Consider the following 17,350-nt stretch of genomic DNA (forward strand, 5'->3'; position numbering starts at 1 on the left):
TGCTAATGTAAACTTAGATATATATTTAGACTGTTTTTCTGCTATCGATCTTCATCAGTTAACTTCAATCATTTCTTCACCGAAGCCATCAACCTGTCTATTAGACCCGATCCCAACTAGGCTGCTTAAAGAAGTTGTTCCCTTAATTGGCACTTCTTTACTGGATATGATTAATCTTTCTTTATTATCAGGATATGTACCACAGTCCTTTAAAGTAGCTGTAATTAAACCCCTTCTTAAAAAGCCCACTCTTGACCCAGGGGTTTTAGCCAACTATAGACCGATTTCTAACCTCCCCTTCCTCTCTAAGATTCTGGAGAAAGTAGTCGCCAAAGAGTTGTGTGACTTTCTACATAACAATAGTTTATTTGAGGATTTTCAGTCAGGATTTAGAGTTCATCACAGCACAGAGACAGCTCTGGTCAAAGTTTATAATGACCTTCTGATTGCTTCTGACAATGGACTTGTCTCTGTACTTGTATTATTAGATCTTAGTGCTGCATTTGACACCATTGACCATGATATTCTTTTACAGAGACTTGAGCATCAAATTGGCATTAAAGGAACCGCACTAAGCTGGTTTAAGTCATATTTATCAGATCGCCCATTAACTTTCACTGTTATGCAGATGATACGCAGTTATATCTATCAAACAAGCCCGATGAAATTAATCAATTATCTAAATTACAAACATGTCTTAAGGACATAAAATCCTGGATGACCTGCAATTTTCTGATGTTAAACTCAGAAAAAAACTAAATTCTTGTTCTTGGCCCCAAAAACCTTAGAGACTCACTGTCTAAAGATATAGTTACTCTAGATGGCATTAACTGGCCTCTAGCACCACTGTCAGGAATCTTGGAGTTATCTTTGATCAGGATTTGTCATTGGCGACAAGGGCAAGGAAAAACTGCCTGTTAAAAGGCAGAAACCTAGGTCAGATCCTCCGGCTCTAGGTGGGTGGTCGTCTGTCTCGACCAGTTGGGGTGTGTGTGTGAGAGAGAGAGAGAGAGAGACAGAGAGACAGACAGACAGACAGGTGCACAGCAACAACAGTATTGGCAATGGTAATCTAGCAGGACCATGGCAGGAGGCTCCACCAGGATCGATAAGAACCTGCGAGGCGAGAAAGCACAAGAACTCTGGGGAAGAAGTGAAGTTAGTAACATGCATTAATGGGACATGTGCTTTCTCGTCTCGCAGGTTCTTGTCGATCCTGGTGGAGCCTCCTGCCATGGTCCTGCTACATTGCCATTGCCAATACTGTTGTTGCTGTGCACCTGTCTGTTTGTCTCTCGCTCTTTCTCTGCCTCTCTCTCTCTCTCTCTCTCTCTCACCCCAACTGGTCGAGACAGACGACCACCCACCTAGAGCCGGAGGATCTGTCCTAGGTTTCTGCCTTTTAACAGGCAGTTTTTCCTTGCCCTTGTCGCCAAGTGCTTGCTCATGGTGGTACTGTTGGGTCTCTGTAATTAATGTTAAAGAGTTCGGTCTAGACCTGCTCTATTTGAAAAGTGTCCTGAGATAACTTCTGCTATGAATTGGCGCTATACAAATAAAATTGAATTGAATTGAATTGAATGAATAAGTGCAGAAAGAGAGAGGAAGAGAGGAGCTCAGTGCACCATGGGAAATCCCCCGATAGTCTAGGCCTATAGCAACATAACTAAGAGATGGTTCAGGACTCACCTGATCCAGCCCTAACTATAAGCTTTATCAAAGAGGAATGTCTTAAGCCTACTCTTGAATGTGGTGAGGGTGTCTGCCTCCCGAACCACAAATGGAAGCTGGTTCCACAGGAGAGGAGCTTGGTAACTGAAGGCTCTGGCTCTTGTTCTACTTTTAGAGACTATAGGAACCACAAGTAGCCCAGCATTCAGAGAACGTAGTGTTCTAGAGGGGTAATAGGGTACTATGAGCTCTTTAAGATATGAAGGGGCCTGAGCATGAAGAGCTTTATAGGTGAGGAGGAGAATTTTAAATTATATTCTAAATTTTACAGGGAGCCAGTGCAGAGAAGCTAGTACAGGAGAGATGTGATCTCTTTTTCTAGTTCCTGTCAGTACTCGCGCTGCAGCATTTTGAATTAATTGGAGCGTTTAATGGACTTATTGGGGCAACCTGATAATAAAGAGTTGCAGTAATCCAGCCTAGAAGTAACAAATGCATGGATTAGTTTTTCTGCATCCGTCTGTGATAGGATGTGTGTAATTTTTGTAATATTACGTAAATGAAAGAAGGCAGTCCTAGAGGTCTGCTTCATGTGGGAATCAAATGACAAATCCTGATCAAAGATAACTCCAAGATTCCTGACAGTGGTGCTAGAGGCCAAGTTAATGCCATCTAGAGTAACTATATCTTTAGACAGTGAGTCTCTAAGGTTTTTGGGGCCAAGTACAAGAATTTCGTTTTTTCTGAGTTTAACATCAGAAAATTGCAGGTCATCCAGGATTTTATGTCCTTAAGACATGTTTGTAATTTAGATAATTGATTCATTTCATCGGGCTTGATTGATAGATATAACTGCGTATCATCTGCATAACAGTGAAAGTTAATGGAGTGATTCCTAATAATGTTGCCTAAAGGGAGCATATATAAAGTAAAAAGTATTGGTCCAAGTACAGAACCTTGTGGAACTAACTGTAGTATTTATTGAAGATTCATCAACATGTACATTAACATCACATTAACATGTACAAACTGCAAGCGATCTGATAAATATGATTTAAACCAGCTTAGTGCGGTTCCTTTAATGCCAATTTGATGCTCAAGTCTCTGTAAAAGAATATCATGGTCAATGGTGTCAAATGCAGCACTAAGATCTAATAATACAAGTACAGAGACAAGTCCATTGTCTGAAGCAATCAGAAGGTCATTATTAACTTTAACCAGAGCTGTCTCTGTGCTGTGATGAACTCTAAATCCTGACTGAAAATCCTCAAATAAACTATTGTTATGTAGAAAGTCACACAACTCTTTGGCGACTACTTTCTCCAGAACCTTAGAGAGGAAGGGGAGGTTAGAGATCGGTCTATAGTTGGCTAAAACCCCTCGGTCAAGAGTGGGCTTTTTAAGAAGGGGTTTAATTACAGCTACTTTAAAGGACTGTGGTACATATCCTGATAATAAAGAAAGATTAATCATATCCAGTAAAGAAGTGCCAATTAAGGGTACGACTTCTTTAAGCAGCCTAGTTGGGATCGGGTCTAATAGACAGGTTGATGGCTTCAGTGAAGAAATGATTGAAGTTAACTGATGAAGATCGATAGCAGAAAAACAGTCTAAATATATATCTAAGTTTACATTAGCAAAAGTCCCTGAACTTGGAGAGCCACTGATAACTGTTGATGGCAGTTGGTGATTAATTTTCTCTCTAATATTAATAATTTTATTATAGAAGAAGCTCATGAAGTCATTGCTACTTAAGTTTATGGGGATATGTGGCTCAATAGAGCTGTGACTCTCTGTCAGCCTGGCTACAGTGCTGAAGAGGAACCTAGGGTTATTCTTATTTTCTTCTATTAGTGCTGAGTAATAGGCTCCTCTGGCGTTACGGAGGGTCTTTCTATAGGTTTTAAGATTATCTTGCCAAATTGAGCAATATTCTGATCATTTGGAAGAGCGCCATTTCCTTTCAGATTTCCTAGCTTTTTGCTTTAATTGGCGGGTTTGGTGGTTGTACCATGGTGCTAGTTTCCTATGTTTTAATAATTTCCTTTTTATAGGAGCGATATAATCTAATGTTCTTCGTAGTGAGCCTGCAGCACTATCTACAAGATTATCAATTTCGGAGGGACTAAAGTTATTATAGGACTCTGTTAAATTCATCCTTTACCTTACGCTGCACCTGTAGGTCCCCTCATCACAGCAGCCTCATCATAACCCTGGGCGAATAGTCTGCTCTCTTGTCCCTAAGGGAGGACAGTGCTAATCCTCTCCAGCAGGGCCGTGGCGATTGTGTCAGCGGTTGCATTTTGAAGTGGGATGAACTCAAACAAATGTCGCCTCGCTTGTCAATGTACCGTAGCACAAGTACTAGCTGACAGGGTGGAAATGTCTGTTGTCTCATCTGCCTGAATAGCAAGATAGTTGCCATTTTCTATGTCCTCCAGAATGGTATTTTTAACAATTGACAGCATGGAGTCCAAATGTTTGTTTTGCACCTTCTTTAAGGTGACTTTGAAAACAGTAGCTGTCTTCAGGTGCACCTCCAACACGCTGTCTAGTGAGGTGATCAACTAAACCCCTGAAAATGCCAGGGTTGTCTGAGGAGTCGGTCTCATTGTGGCCACGCAAAGCCAGCTCAAAAGCCCCACAGAATTTATCATTATAATATAATTGTTCCACCAAAGTTCTCCTGTCAAACTGATTTAGAAGAAGCGATCTTATTGAATTGGGGCGGCTAAATTGAAACATGTACATACTTAAATAAGTAATTATTGTATTTTTTTTTTTAAATGTCATTAAAAAAAATCAAAATCAAAAAACACTTTTGACTTGGGAGGGTGGCGCCCTAGGGCCTTCTATTGGCTGGCCGTCACTGTAATCTTCATGTTATTATAACTACTGTGTAATGAGATGTGTGATAATTGGCTGATGAAGCAGCATGTGACACATCACACATGAATGAATCATATGTGAAATAATTGATTTGAAATCAGTCATCTTCCTGTTGAAACTGTCTGTAGAAAATAAAACTCATGAAGAAGTCAGTGAATCTTCTTCACGTGTTTGTTTTTAAGCAGCTGGAGGTCCGAGCAGCTCAGCAGCTTCACAACCAGCAGGTAAAAATAAATCAATCAGTATGTTCCGGTGGATCAATAGCTGTGTGTATGTGGGCAGAACACTTTGGTTCTCCTCTCAGGTTCTTCCGGTTCTCCAGCAGCAGCAGTGGAACTCTCTGGTGTCTCTCAGACTCAACCTGCAGGTAAACATTCATTTTAATTTTACATCAAGATTCAACAATGGATTCATGAAAATGCCTGTGGTTGATCTACTTGCTGTCTGTGATGTGGGGAAGCTTTGGTAGCACCCAGGCATGAGGAAACCCCAAAGCATATCTGAGATCTTTGAGCTCTGAACAGATGTAGCAGTGGTACACTTTTGAAAACCAATGGCCCTCGATTTGTATTAAGTGTTCCGATCCTGAAGGAGTGTCTGGAGTCTGAAGTAATTGACAGGAGAAATGCGAGACAAGAAGATTATTTTCGCTTTAACTAGAATACCATGGTGGCGTGGGTCGAAGTGATGGGCAGAGGCTGTGAGCATCTGAGGAAATGTTAAAGCAACATGGAAACTGTTGGGTCTCTGTAAATAATGTTATAAGGGGTTCGGTCTAGACCTGCTCTATTTGAAAAGTGTCCTGAGATAACTTCTGTTATGAATTCTATACAAACAAAGCTGCATTGAATTGAACATGAGTTAGGTTGTATCTAGAGTGCATGGTGTGGATGTAGACTGACAGCAAGATATGATGTTGATTATGGTATTTAGGGATTCAACAATCAGGGGATTTTCAGGTTGAGTGTCATTGCCAAATATGGAGGAACCAGAGTTGGGTGGGTATCTGCAAGGAGGTCTAAGAGTCTGAACTTCTTGAATGAGAAACAGCGGTGGCGTTGGAATGACCGGGAATGTTAGCTGCACAGAGAACAGATTGGTAACTGAGTCACAGGTTAGGAGGTGCGTGCACAGCCTGATGGAGGGGCGTTAGGGCAACCCTTGTTGATGGTCTACAACTGCGAGGTTGTCAGAGTATATAAGGATGGATCATTCATGGTCCCACAGAAAGGCTGCAGCTGTTAAGGAGTAGAAAGAAACGTTGCTTTCACTTATGAGCGCTGGAGGTCATTCTGCTGCAAACCATCTTTTTGGCTTCAGTTGCTGGGACATAGTCATCCGGATTTCATCTTAATAAGTCATTGTCTGATTGGCGTAGGAGACCATCTACACTCATTTATATAATATTTACACTCCTGAAAGTCTGCTTGATAGCTTCAAATAAAAATATCAATCAGAAGAAAGTTCAGCTGAAATGTGAGTTTTCTTTGCTTTTAGCAGCTGATTGTCCAGTTAGCTGCTAGGCGTTAGCAGTTAGCTGTTTTCAGGTCAGGAAGTTTCAGGTAAACACTGGTCTGAGTGTCAGAAACTGCTGTTGGATACTGAACTGTGAAAAGTTGAAACTATTTGATTAATCAATCAGGTAATCAGAACATTAATCAGCAACTATACGCCTGTATGAGACGCACCATCAGCGCGATAAAGTCAAACAGGACTTTCATGTAAAGTTTTAAGTTACATAATGTCATGTGACTTGTTGCCGCAGTAATGACAATATGACTTGTGTAACAACCAAACCGCAACCATTTCACAACGTGTTAAAAAGTGTCTCGTATAGAACACAAGAACATTTTGATAAATGATGAGCTTAATGTTTTGTTTTCAGAATCAATCAATCAATAAATGTAAAAATCAATATATGAATAAATAATTCAACTTAAGAGTAAAAAAACTTTATCAGATAAGAATGGTGTTTGTGTCTGCAGGTTCTGATGGACTCGACTCAGAATCCAACGGTAAATATCAATAAAATCACTGATCAATAACTTATTGATAAACTCCAGAAGAAGATATGTCAATTGAAGATACGAAAATCAGTGGAGGTGATTACTGATTATTTTGTGTGTCTCAGGAAATGGACAGAAGCTGCTGAATGGAGGAGGAGGAGGAGGAGGAGGAGGAGGAGCTGACAGTCAGACAGGTGAGCTACAGTGGGTGGGGCTACAGGAGGAAGCTGAGTCACATGATTCATATCAGCTGTTTCTGTCGTTAATCATCAGTTCTTAAAGAATCAAACGACATTCAATAAACTCTTCATTTCCTCCTCAACTAATTTCTTCTTCTTTTATGACGATGTGCTCGTCTCCATCCTCAACTCCTCTTCTTCTTCATCAGGAACCATCGACCCATCCAGTAACGACTTCCTGCTCGGCTTGATGGGTAAATATCTGATGATGGGTTGTGTTTCCTTTTTCAAGTGTAAGGATTCGTCAGAGTCTCCTCCAGTGTCTCTTCCAGTGTCTCCTTCCTGTCTCCTACAGTGTCTCCTTCAGTGTCTCCTTCAGGGTCTCCTTCAGTGTCTCCTTCAGTGTCTCCTTCCTGTCTCCTTCAGTGTCTCTTTCCTGTCTCCTTTCTGTCTCCTTCAGTATCTCCTTCCTGTCTCCTTCAGTGTCTCCTTCAGGGTCTCCTACAGTGTCTCCTTCAGTGTCTCCTTCAGTGTCTCCTTCTTGTCTCCTTCAGTCTCTCTTTCCTGTCTCCTTCCTGTCTCCTTCAGTGTCTCCTCCCGTGTCTCCTTCCTTTCTCCTTCAGTGTCTCTTTCCTTTCTCCTTCAGTGTCTCCTCCCGTGTCTCCTTCCTTTCTCCTTCAGTGTCTCTTTCCTTTCTCCTTCAGTCTCTCTTTCCTGTCTCCTTCCTGTCTCCTTCAGTGTCTCCTTCAGTGTCTCTTTCCTTTCTCCTTCAGTGTCTTCTTCCTGTCTCCTTCAGTGTCTCCTTCCTGTCTCCTTCAGTGTCTCCTTCCTGTCTCCTTTAGGTCTCCTTCAGTGTCTCCTCCCGTGTCTCCTTCCTTTCTCCTTCAGTGTCTCCTTCAGGGTCTCCTACAGTGTCTCCTTCAGTGTCTCCTTCAGTGTCTCCTTCTTGTCTCCTTCAGTCTCTCTTTCCTGTCTCCTTCCTGTCTCCTTCAGTGTCTCCTCCCGTGTCTCCTTCCTTTCTCCTTCAGTGTCTCTTTCCTTTCTCCTTCAGTGTCTCCTCCCGTGTCTCCTTCCTTTCTCCTTCAGTGTCTCTTTCCTTTCTCCTTCAGTCTCTCTTTCCTGTCTCCTTCCTGTCTCCTTCAGTGTCTCCTTCAGTGTCTCTTTCCTTTCTCCTTCAGTGTCTTCTTCCTGTCTCCTTCAGTGTCTCCTTCCTGTCTCCTTTAGGTCTCCTTCAGTGTCTCCTCCCGTGTCTCCTTCCTTTCTCCTTCAGTGTCTCCTTCAATTCAATTCAATTCAATTCAATTTTATTTGTATAGCGCCAATTCATAACAGAAGTTATCTCAGGACACTTTTCAAATAGAGCAGGTCTAGACTGAACTCTTTCAAACATTATTTACAGAGACCCAACAGTACCACCATGAGCAAGACCTTGGCGACAAGGGCAAGGAAAAACTGCCTGTTAAAAGGCAGAAACCTAGGACAGATCCTTCGGCTCTAGGTGGGTGGTCGTCTGTCTCGACCAGTTGGGGTGAGAGCGAGAGAGAGAGAGAGAGAGAGAGAGAGAGACACAGAGAGACAGACAGGTGCACAGCAACAACAGTACTGGCAATGGCAATCTCGCAGGACCATGGCAGGAGGCTCCACCAGGATCGATAAAGTGTCTCCTTCTTGTCTACTTCCTGTCTTTTTCTTTTAGTGTCTCCTTCTGGTCTCCTTCCTTTCTCCTTCCTCAGTACAGGTGTAGTCAGTACAGGTGTAATCAGTACAGGTGTAGTCAGTACAGGTTTAATCAGTACAGGTGTAATCAGTACAGGTGTAATCAGTACAGTGTGATCAGTTGTCTTAAAGTGAATCAGGGAGTTCATTTAAAGTTAGATTTGTATTTTCTGACAGGTCACATGGCTCTGCCCACTCAGCTAGACGCTACAGGTATATTCTTTTTATTCTTCTTTTGTGGTCTGTTTTTAACGTTAGGACACCTGCACATCATGTGAATTACCTTCATTACTGACCGGCTGTGTTATTGATCAGTCTAATTATTGTTTCAGTTATCAGTTCAGGGTTGACAGCGGCGCCATCAGCAGATCAGAACAGCGGCTCCAGTCTAGACTCACCTGCAGGTACTGACAGTGTCCGCAGGTGTGATGCATTCAGGTGTCTTCGGCAGCAGTGTTATAGTGTGAATCTTTGATTGTCACCATGTTGTTGTTTTTCCTTTAAGGATCAATAGTAAATTGATTATAATGGAGTTTGTATTATCTGTAGTGCTGTGGCAGTAATGGTCAAACCTAAAGCTAACATCTTCTTCCTCTTCTCGTCCATCTGTTGAAGATCCTGCTCATCACTTTGACATCAGCATTGATCAATCAGGACCAGATCACACCTCTCTGAGCTCAGGACCTGACCAATCACAGTCAAGCTCTGTCTCAGGCTCCTCCCACTCCGCAGCCCTGGGAGGTTGGTATAGAACACCTTTATTCTGATAATCCAAAAAGACTTTTACTCTGAAAATTCTGACTTTTACTCTGAAAATTCTGACTTTTACTCTGAAAATTCTGACTTTTACTCTGATAATAGAGACAGACTTAAATTTAAAAAAAGGAAGACTTTATTCTGAAAATCCATAAAGGCTATTGCTCCTAAAATATACAAAGGCTGTTCCACTGGTCCACGGTCAGGACGGAATCTGTTCCTCCTGACCCAGACTGGGGATATTGTGGAGCGGGGGACTCCACCAACCTGTCCTCCGGGGACTTTGAAGTAGTCTAGAAGCTCCTGAACATCGTTCAGCTCCAACCTCAGTGTCGCATGGAGGTCGGGGACAATTCCATACCAGGGTGGTGGTTCCCATTTTTAAAAAGTGGGACCGAAGGGTGTGTTCCAGTAATCGGGGTATGACACTGAGAAAGGTGGACCAGTGGACCAGAGGAACAGTTCTTTACTTTGCGAGGTTGCTGGGGGGGTCCTGAGAGTTTAAATATGCGGTCTACATGTCTTTTGTGGACTTGGAGAAAGCTTACAAGCAGTACAAAGTCAAGCAGATTCTCAGTGGGTGTCGGACAGGATCTCAAGTTGCAGCCAGGATGGGGGAAAGGATCCTGTTTGGGAACTTCAGAATTACGTCTCTGCTTTTTGCAGATAATGTGGTTTTGTTGAGGTGGTTTGCATGAGATTCAGCACTGCCAGTCTGAGGTCCTGGTTCAATTCAGTTCAATTCAATTTTATTTGTATAGCGCCAATTCATAACAGAAGTTATCTCAGGACACTTTTCAAATAGAATTACAGAGACCCAACAGTACCACCATGAGCAAGACCTTGGCGACGGGGGCAAGGAAAAACTGCCTGTTAAGAGGCAGAAACCTTGGACAGACCCTTCGGCTCTAGGTGGGTGGTTGTCTGCCTCGACCAGTTGGGGTGAGAGAGAGAGAGAGAGAGACACAGAGAGAGACAGAGAAAGAGACAGACAGGTGCACAGTGACAACAGTAGCAACAACTACACTAATAGTAGTGACTGATGATGATGAACATGAAGAAGATGATGATGACAACAACAGCAACGATGGGGGACAAATTTCTCTGCAGTATCTCAGGATCTTGTTCATCTGTGACGGTAAAATGTATCGAGATGGACAGGTGGTTTAGTGTGGGTGTTGTACCGGACCAGTGTGGTTCCGAGGGTTCAGTCAGTCTATGTTCCAGTCTTCACCTATGAACTGAGGTGTCAGTCGGATCAGGATCCTGCTGAGTTAAAAGATAACTCCAAGATTCCTGACAGTGGTGCTAGAGGCCAAGTTAATGCCATCTAGAGTAACTATATCTTTAGACAGTGAGTCTCTAAGGTTTTTGGGGCCAAGAACAAGAATTTCGTTTTTTTCTGAGTTTAACATCAGAAAATTGCAGCTCATCCAGGATTTTATGTCCTTAAGACATGTTTGTAATTTAGATAATTGATTAATTTCATCGGGCTTGATTGATAGATATAACTGCGTATCATCTGCATAACAGTGAAAGTTAATGGAGTGATTCCTAATAATGTTGCCTAAAGGGAGCATATATAAAGTAAATAGTATTGGTCCAAGTACAGAACCTTGTGGAACTCCATGACTAACTGTAGTATTTATTGAAGATTCATCGTTAACACGTACAAACTGAGAACAATCTGATAAGTATGACTTAAACCAGCTTAGTGCGGTTCCTTTAATGCCAATTTGATGCTCAAGTCTCTGTAAAAGAATTTCATGGTCAATGGTGTCAAATGCAGCACTAACATCTAATAATACAAGTATAGAGACAAGTCCATTGTTGGAAGCAATCAAAAGGTCATTATTAACTTTAACCAGAGCTGTCTCTGTGCTGTGATGAACTCTAAATCTTGACTGAAAATCCTCAAATAAACAATTATGTAGAAAGTCACACAACTCTTTGGCGACTACTTTCTCCAGAATCTTAGAGAGGAAGGGGAGGTTAGAAATCGGTCTATAGTTGGCTAAAACCCCTGGGTCAAGAGTGGGCTTTTTAAGAAGGGTTTTAATTACAGCTACTTTAAAGGACTGTGGTACATATCCTGATAATAAAGAAAGATTAATCATATCCAGTAAAGAAGTGCCAATTAAGGGTACAACCTCTTTAAGCAGCCTTGTTGGGATCGGGTCTAACAGACAGGTTGATGGCTTCGATGTAGAAATGATTGAAATTAACTGATGAAGATCGATAGCAGAAAAACAGTCTAAATATATATCTGAGTTTACATTAGTTAAAGTTCCTGAACTTGGAGAGCCACTGATAACTGTTGATGGCAGTTGGTGATTAATTTTCTAATAGTAATAATTTTATCATAAAAGAAGCTCATGAAGTCATTGCTACTTAAGTTTATGGTTCAGTTGATTGGGTCTGTCATCCGCAGGATTCATTTTAAGTTGATTTATTTTCCAGTTCAAGAGCAAACAGATGAATCGTGCTGCATCTCTCTTTTTGGTGCGTTCATTGACCCACCTGCTACTTTATCGTTAACCTAACTGATGCTTGGTGTGGTGTTTAATGCCCCCTAGTGTCTGCAAAAGAAAACACAAATAATAATAATCAAAATAATGAAATAGCTCCTACACATTTATTTATTCTGTATTTTTACTAGCAGATGGAGCCGACTCACCTGATGCACACGGTAAGAATATCAGTGATATTTCTTATCAATCTTATTGATCTGGTTATTGTTCTCTCAGTGCCGTTTGAAATCAATAATTCTTTGAACTGTATTTTATGTTATTATATTATTATGTGATTCTTTTATTTACACTTGCTGTTCAGATGAGTCAGGCTGACAGTTTGTGTTTTTCAGGAAACGGTCGACAGACTCTGCTGATGGACTCAAACGCAGGTAATCAATCATCAATCAATCAATCAGTGTGAATGTGACGGTGCTGCAGGTACTGAAGTCGATAGGTGTTTTACTGAAGTGTGACATTGTTTATGGAGGAAGATCAATTCTTATGTTGAGTTTATATTTGTATTTATACATATAATATATGTATAAATACAGTTCTATTTATTTGTTTATAAATAAATAAATAAATATGTGTGTGTGTTGTTTTTTCAGTTACTGATCGACTCGTTTCCTTCAATGATCTTCAGACTCAGAACCTCCAGATTGATCTCACAGGTACTGTTATTGATCTATCAGTCTTTTATTGATCCATCAGATTTTGAAATGATTATTCATAGACTGATCAGCTATCAATCTGTTTAATGACCTTTTTTCTTTATTGAGAACTAATAAATAAATAAATAATGAACTGATTATAGCTAATCATCTTCAGCTATGATGTCATGACTTTACCTGATGAATTACTTTATCATATTAAATCATCATTACTTACTTACATTAATAAATGATCAACCAACCTAATGATGATGATGGTGATGTCATCAGATGTTATGGTGATGTCATCAGATGGAGCAGACTCAGTGACCGGTCTTCACATCGACCTCACAGGTGAGATAGAGGACTTATTGATTAATAAATCAATAGATTGATTGACAGTGTTGACTCTGTGTACTGATTGGTTCCAGCATCAGGTCTCGGACTCAGCCATGATGTCACAGGTAAGACTTGTTACCATGACAACCACATCAATCACAATATCAGGAGTTTGTCTGTACTTACTTCCTGTCACATGATCATGTTACAGAGTCGTCACCTGTTGTCCTGCACAGCCAATCTGTAGACGCGTTCACACACACACTACGCCCAGGTACACCTGTCTGTCTGCACACCTGTCTGTCTGTCTTTGGCTTGCTGATGTCAATCGTCATGTGTTTATTGCTGTTGTTGTTTTCAACTTCAGGTGGTTACTCCTTCACAGACCTGGTTACCGTGGCAACAGACTCCACAGGTACAGACACAGGTAAGCCCCGCCTTCCAACATGGCTGATATACAGGTGAGGTTAAAGGTCAAACATATTAAACTGTGTGTGTTTGTAGTTTCAGCAGATCCAACAAGAAGTCCACTCGACTCCAGTAAGTCACCTTTATTTACGCAGCAGAAGAAGAGTTTACATTAATTCACGCAGCAGAAGAAGAGTTTACATTACTTCACGCAGCAGAAGAAGAAGAGTTTACATTTATTCACGCAGCAGAAGAAGAAGGGTTTACATTTATTCACGCAGCAGAAGAAGAGTTTACATTAATTCACGCAGCAGAAGAAGAGTTTACATTTATTCACGCAGCAGAAGAAGAGTTTACATTACTTCACGCAGCAGAAGAAGAAGAGTTTACATTTATTCACGCAGCAGAAGAAGAAGGGTTTACATTTATTCACGCAGCAGAAGAAGAGTTTACATTAATTCACGCAGCAGAAGAAGAGTTTACATTAATTCACGCAGCAGAAGAAGAGTTTACATTACTTCACGCAGCAGAAGAAGAAGAGTTTACATTTATTCACGCAGCAGAAGAAGAGTTTACATTAATTCACGCAGCTGAAGAAGAGTTTACATTACTTCACGCAGCAGAAGAAGAAGAGTTTACATTTATTCACGCAGCAGAAGAAGAAGAGTTTACATTTATTCACGCAGCAGAAGAAGAAGAGTTTACATTTATTCACGCAGCAGAAGAAGAAGAGTTGACTTTATTCACGAAAAAGTTGACATTTATTCACAGCAAAAATTTAATTTATTCACGCAGCAGAAGAAGAGTTTACATTTATTCACGCAGCAGAAGAAGAAGTTTACATTTATTCACGGAAAAAGAGTTTATATTTATTTACGCAGCAGAAGAAGAGTTTACATTTATTCACGCAGCAGAAGAAGAGTTTACATTAATTCACGCAGCAGCAGAAGAAGAGTTTACATTTATTCACGCAGCAGAAGAAGAGTTTACATTTATTCACGCAGCAGAAGAAGAGTTTATGTTTATTCACGCAGCAGAAGAGTTTACGTTTATTCACGCAGCAGAAGAAGAGTTTACATTTATTCACGCAGCAGAAGAAGAGTTTACATTTATTCACGCAGCAGAAGAAGAGTTTACATTTATTCACGCAGCAGCAGAAGAAGAGTTTACATTTATTCACGCAGCAGAAGAAGAGTTTATGTTTATTCACGCAGCAGAAGAGTTTACATTTATTCACGCAGCAGAAGAAGAGTTTACATTTATTCACGCAGCAGAAGAAGAGTTTACATTTATTCACGCAGCAGAAGAAGAGTTTACATTTATTCACGCAGCAGCAGAAGAAGAGTTTACATTTATTCACGCAGCAGAATAACAATCACTTTAAACCACTGAATGCTTCAGAAAATAAAAAAACATTCAAATGTATTCGATTAAAGCTTCATTGTCAATAATGATCAGTAATGATCAAAAATAATCAATAATAATGGAATGTGAATTCATGTGAAGCTGTGTTTCCTTCAGGTCATCCAGCTGTGACGGCTCACACACAGACGGCTGGTAAGTTTTATAAATGTTCAGTTTGTTTGTTATTTATTTACTATAGGCTACGACGTGTAAAACAAGTAGAAACCAGAGTGAAACTGATAGAACTCCAGTCTGAAACTGGCCTGGAAGAAATCCAGAGCCAGTCTATGAGCTCCAGGTCAAACCAGTTTCTGTCTCTGTAACCTGTCTGAAGTTCAATTCAATTTTATTTGTATAGCGCCAATTCATAACAGAAGTTATCTCAGGACACTTTTCAAATGGAGCAGGTCTAGACCGAACTCTTTAACATTATTTACAGAGACCCAACAGTACGACCATGAGCAAGCACAAGTTGTGGTTTATGTTGGTAGAGCTGGTCCATGTTAAGGGTCAGGATCGTGGTATCTTGCCTGAAACCAGGTGTTCAGTGGATCTGGTCCTCGTTAGGGGCAGGATCGTGGTATTTTACCTGAGACCAGGTGCTGAAGGCTTGTTTTTTTCTCTGTTTTCTTGGTTCTGCTTGTTCTCTGCAGGTACAGTCACTGAACAGTACAACCCATCTGGTCAGGGTCCTGAAGGTTCGTACCATGCTCTCTGACCCCTGTATTAACTCTGACCCAGTATGAGTATTTAAGCCCTATTTGCAGACTGCTGAAGCACAGTGCAGGTTCTGGTCTGGACAGTCCATTACAGCTCTGTCCTGATTTATTCTGTAAAGATATCTGGAGAACTGTATACTATATACTACATACTACATACTATATACTATATACTACATACTACATACTACATACTATATACTACATACTACATACTACATACCATATACTATATAGTACGTACTATATACTATATACTACGTACTATATACTGTATACTATATATTGTACATATTATATACTGTATACTATATACTACATACTACATACTATATACTATATACTACATACTACATACTATATACTACATACTACATACTACATACCATATACTATATAGTACGTACTATATACTATATACTACGTACTATATACTGTATACTATATATTGTACATATTATATACTGTATACTATATACTACATACCATATACTATATACTACATACCATATACTACATACTACATACTATATACTACATACTACATACTATATACTACATACTACATACTACATACCATATACTATATACTACGTACTATATACTGTATACTATATATTGTACATATTATATACTGTATACTATATACTACATACCATATACTATATACTACATACTATATACTATATACTGCATACTATATACTACATACTGTATACTACATACTACATACCATATACTATATACTACATACTATATACTACATACTGCATACTATATACTACATACTATATACTATATACTGCATACTGCATACTATATACTACATACTACATACTATATACTACATACTACATACTATGTACAATATACTACGTACTACATACTATATACTACATACTGTGTACTACATACAATATACTATATACTACATACTGTATACTACATACCATATACTACATACTATATACTACATACTGTATACTACATACCATATACTATATACTACATACTATATACTGTATACTATATATTGTACATACTATATACTACATACTATATACTATATACTGTATACTATATACTACATACTGAATACTACATACTATATACTACATACCATATACTATATACTACATACTACATACCATATACTACATACTATATACTACATACCGTATACTACATACTATATACTGTATATTATATACTACATATTGTACATACTATATACTGTATACTATATACTACATATTGTACATACTACATACTATATACTGTATACAACATACTGTATACTACATATTGTATACTAGAGGATTGCTAAATGTTACTCTATATATAACATATATATTATATAATTATATGTATCATATATAGTTTTATCATTATAAAAGTATAATTATCTAAAATTATACATATGTATAGTTTTATTATTATTGTATGTATTGTTATAAAATGTCAGAAAACAGTGCAGAACATGAAGTTTGGTTTGAAAATCAACAGAATGGATTGATTGATTGATTGATTGATTGATTATGTAAACAGTTGCTGTAACAGAGAGATGAAGTCAAAACTGTTGATGTTCCAAATGTTTTAACATCAAACTTTAAAGATAAAGATTAAAAGGTTTTTCTGTTTCAGGTGCAGAAAATGTGGAACTGGAGGATACCTGCTGACTTCCACATCAAGCCGCGAGTTCGATTCCTGCGCTACCGATTCCAGTGTACTGACCAATCAGCTTGGCCCAGGAAATCAGACCCCTCCCACTAGCTGTAGGCCCCGCCCACTGAACAGCAGCAGCTCCGTGGTGTTTATGAAATATTTAAAGTTTGTTTATAGATGTTGGTTTTAGAGAATCAGTGAGTGGAAACCAATCAGAATAAAGTTTCAGCTGGATCGCCACTGACACGCTGTTTTAAGCTGATGACATCATACAGGATGTGACATCACCTTCACTGTCAGACTGTAAAATGTGGTTTTAAACATCTACAATAAATGTTTTTTTTCTATTTTGAACATCAAACTGAGAATTTGTCTTCTGTCCAAACTGATCAGTTCTTTATCAACAACCTAATGACATCACCATCATGAGGTGTT

General features: G+C 39.4%; 1 protein-coding gene across 11 annotated transcripts in view; it reads left to right on the forward strand.

Moving 5' to 3' along the window:
• Positions 1 to 17,276, forward strand: part of si:ch211-80h18.1 (uncharacterized protein LOC555593 homolog) — a 32,120-nt gene extending 14,844 nt beyond the window's left edge. For 4 of the 11 annotated variants that reach the window (XM_051390867.1, XM_051390868.1, XM_051390875.1 and 1 more), the window contains 20 exons: positions 4,743 to 4,784; positions 4,865 to 4,927; positions 6,546 to 6,575; positions 6,692 to 6,760; positions 6,955 to 6,999; positions 8,145 to 8,243; positions 8,639 to 8,674; positions 8,794 to 8,865; positions 9,077 to 9,202; positions 11,877 to 11,906; positions 12,081 to 12,119; positions 12,339 to 12,401; positions 12,672 to 12,734; positions 12,812 to 12,844; positions 12,931 to 12,993; positions 13,087 to 13,146; positions 13,224 to 13,259; positions 14,634 to 14,684; positions 15,185 to 15,229; positions 16,895 to 17,276. In XM_051390867.1, coding sequence (XP_051246827.1) covers positions 4,743 to 4,784; positions 4,865 to 4,927; positions 6,546 to 6,575; positions 6,692 to 6,760; positions 6,955 to 6,999; positions 8,145 to 8,243; positions 8,639 to 8,674; positions 8,794 to 8,865; positions 9,077 to 9,202; positions 11,877 to 11,906; positions 12,081 to 12,119; positions 12,339 to 12,401; positions 12,672 to 12,734; positions 12,812 to 12,844; positions 12,931 to 12,993; positions 13,087 to 13,146; positions 13,224 to 13,259; positions 14,634 to 14,684; positions 15,185 to 15,229; positions 16,895 to 16,929 — 1,100 coding nt within the window. In that variant the 3' untranslated portion in view covers positions 16,930 to 17,276. The remainder of the gene's footprint in view (positions 1 to 4,742; positions 4,785 to 4,864; positions 4,928 to 6,545; positions 6,576 to 6,691; positions 6,761 to 6,954; positions 7,000 to 8,144; positions 8,244 to 8,638; positions 8,675 to 8,793; positions 8,866 to 9,076; positions 9,203 to 11,876; positions 11,907 to 12,080; positions 12,120 to 12,338; positions 12,402 to 12,671; positions 12,735 to 12,811; positions 12,845 to 12,930; positions 12,994 to 13,086; positions 13,147 to 13,223; positions 13,260 to 14,633; positions 14,685 to 15,184; positions 15,230 to 16,894) is intronic. The other 7 variants (XM_051390873.1, XM_051390872.1, XM_051390874.1 and 4 more) reach the window with 7 other exon arrangements.
• Positions 17,277 to 17,350: the final 74 nt, after the last annotated feature.

Source organism: Dicentrarchus labrax, unplaced genomic scaffold (genome assembly GCF_905237075.1).
Source record: "Dicentrarchus labrax unplaced genomic scaffold, dlabrax2021, whole genome shotgun sequence".
NCBI classification, from domain to species: Eukaryota; Metazoa; Chordata; class Actinopteri; family Moronidae; genus Dicentrarchus; species Dicentrarchus labrax.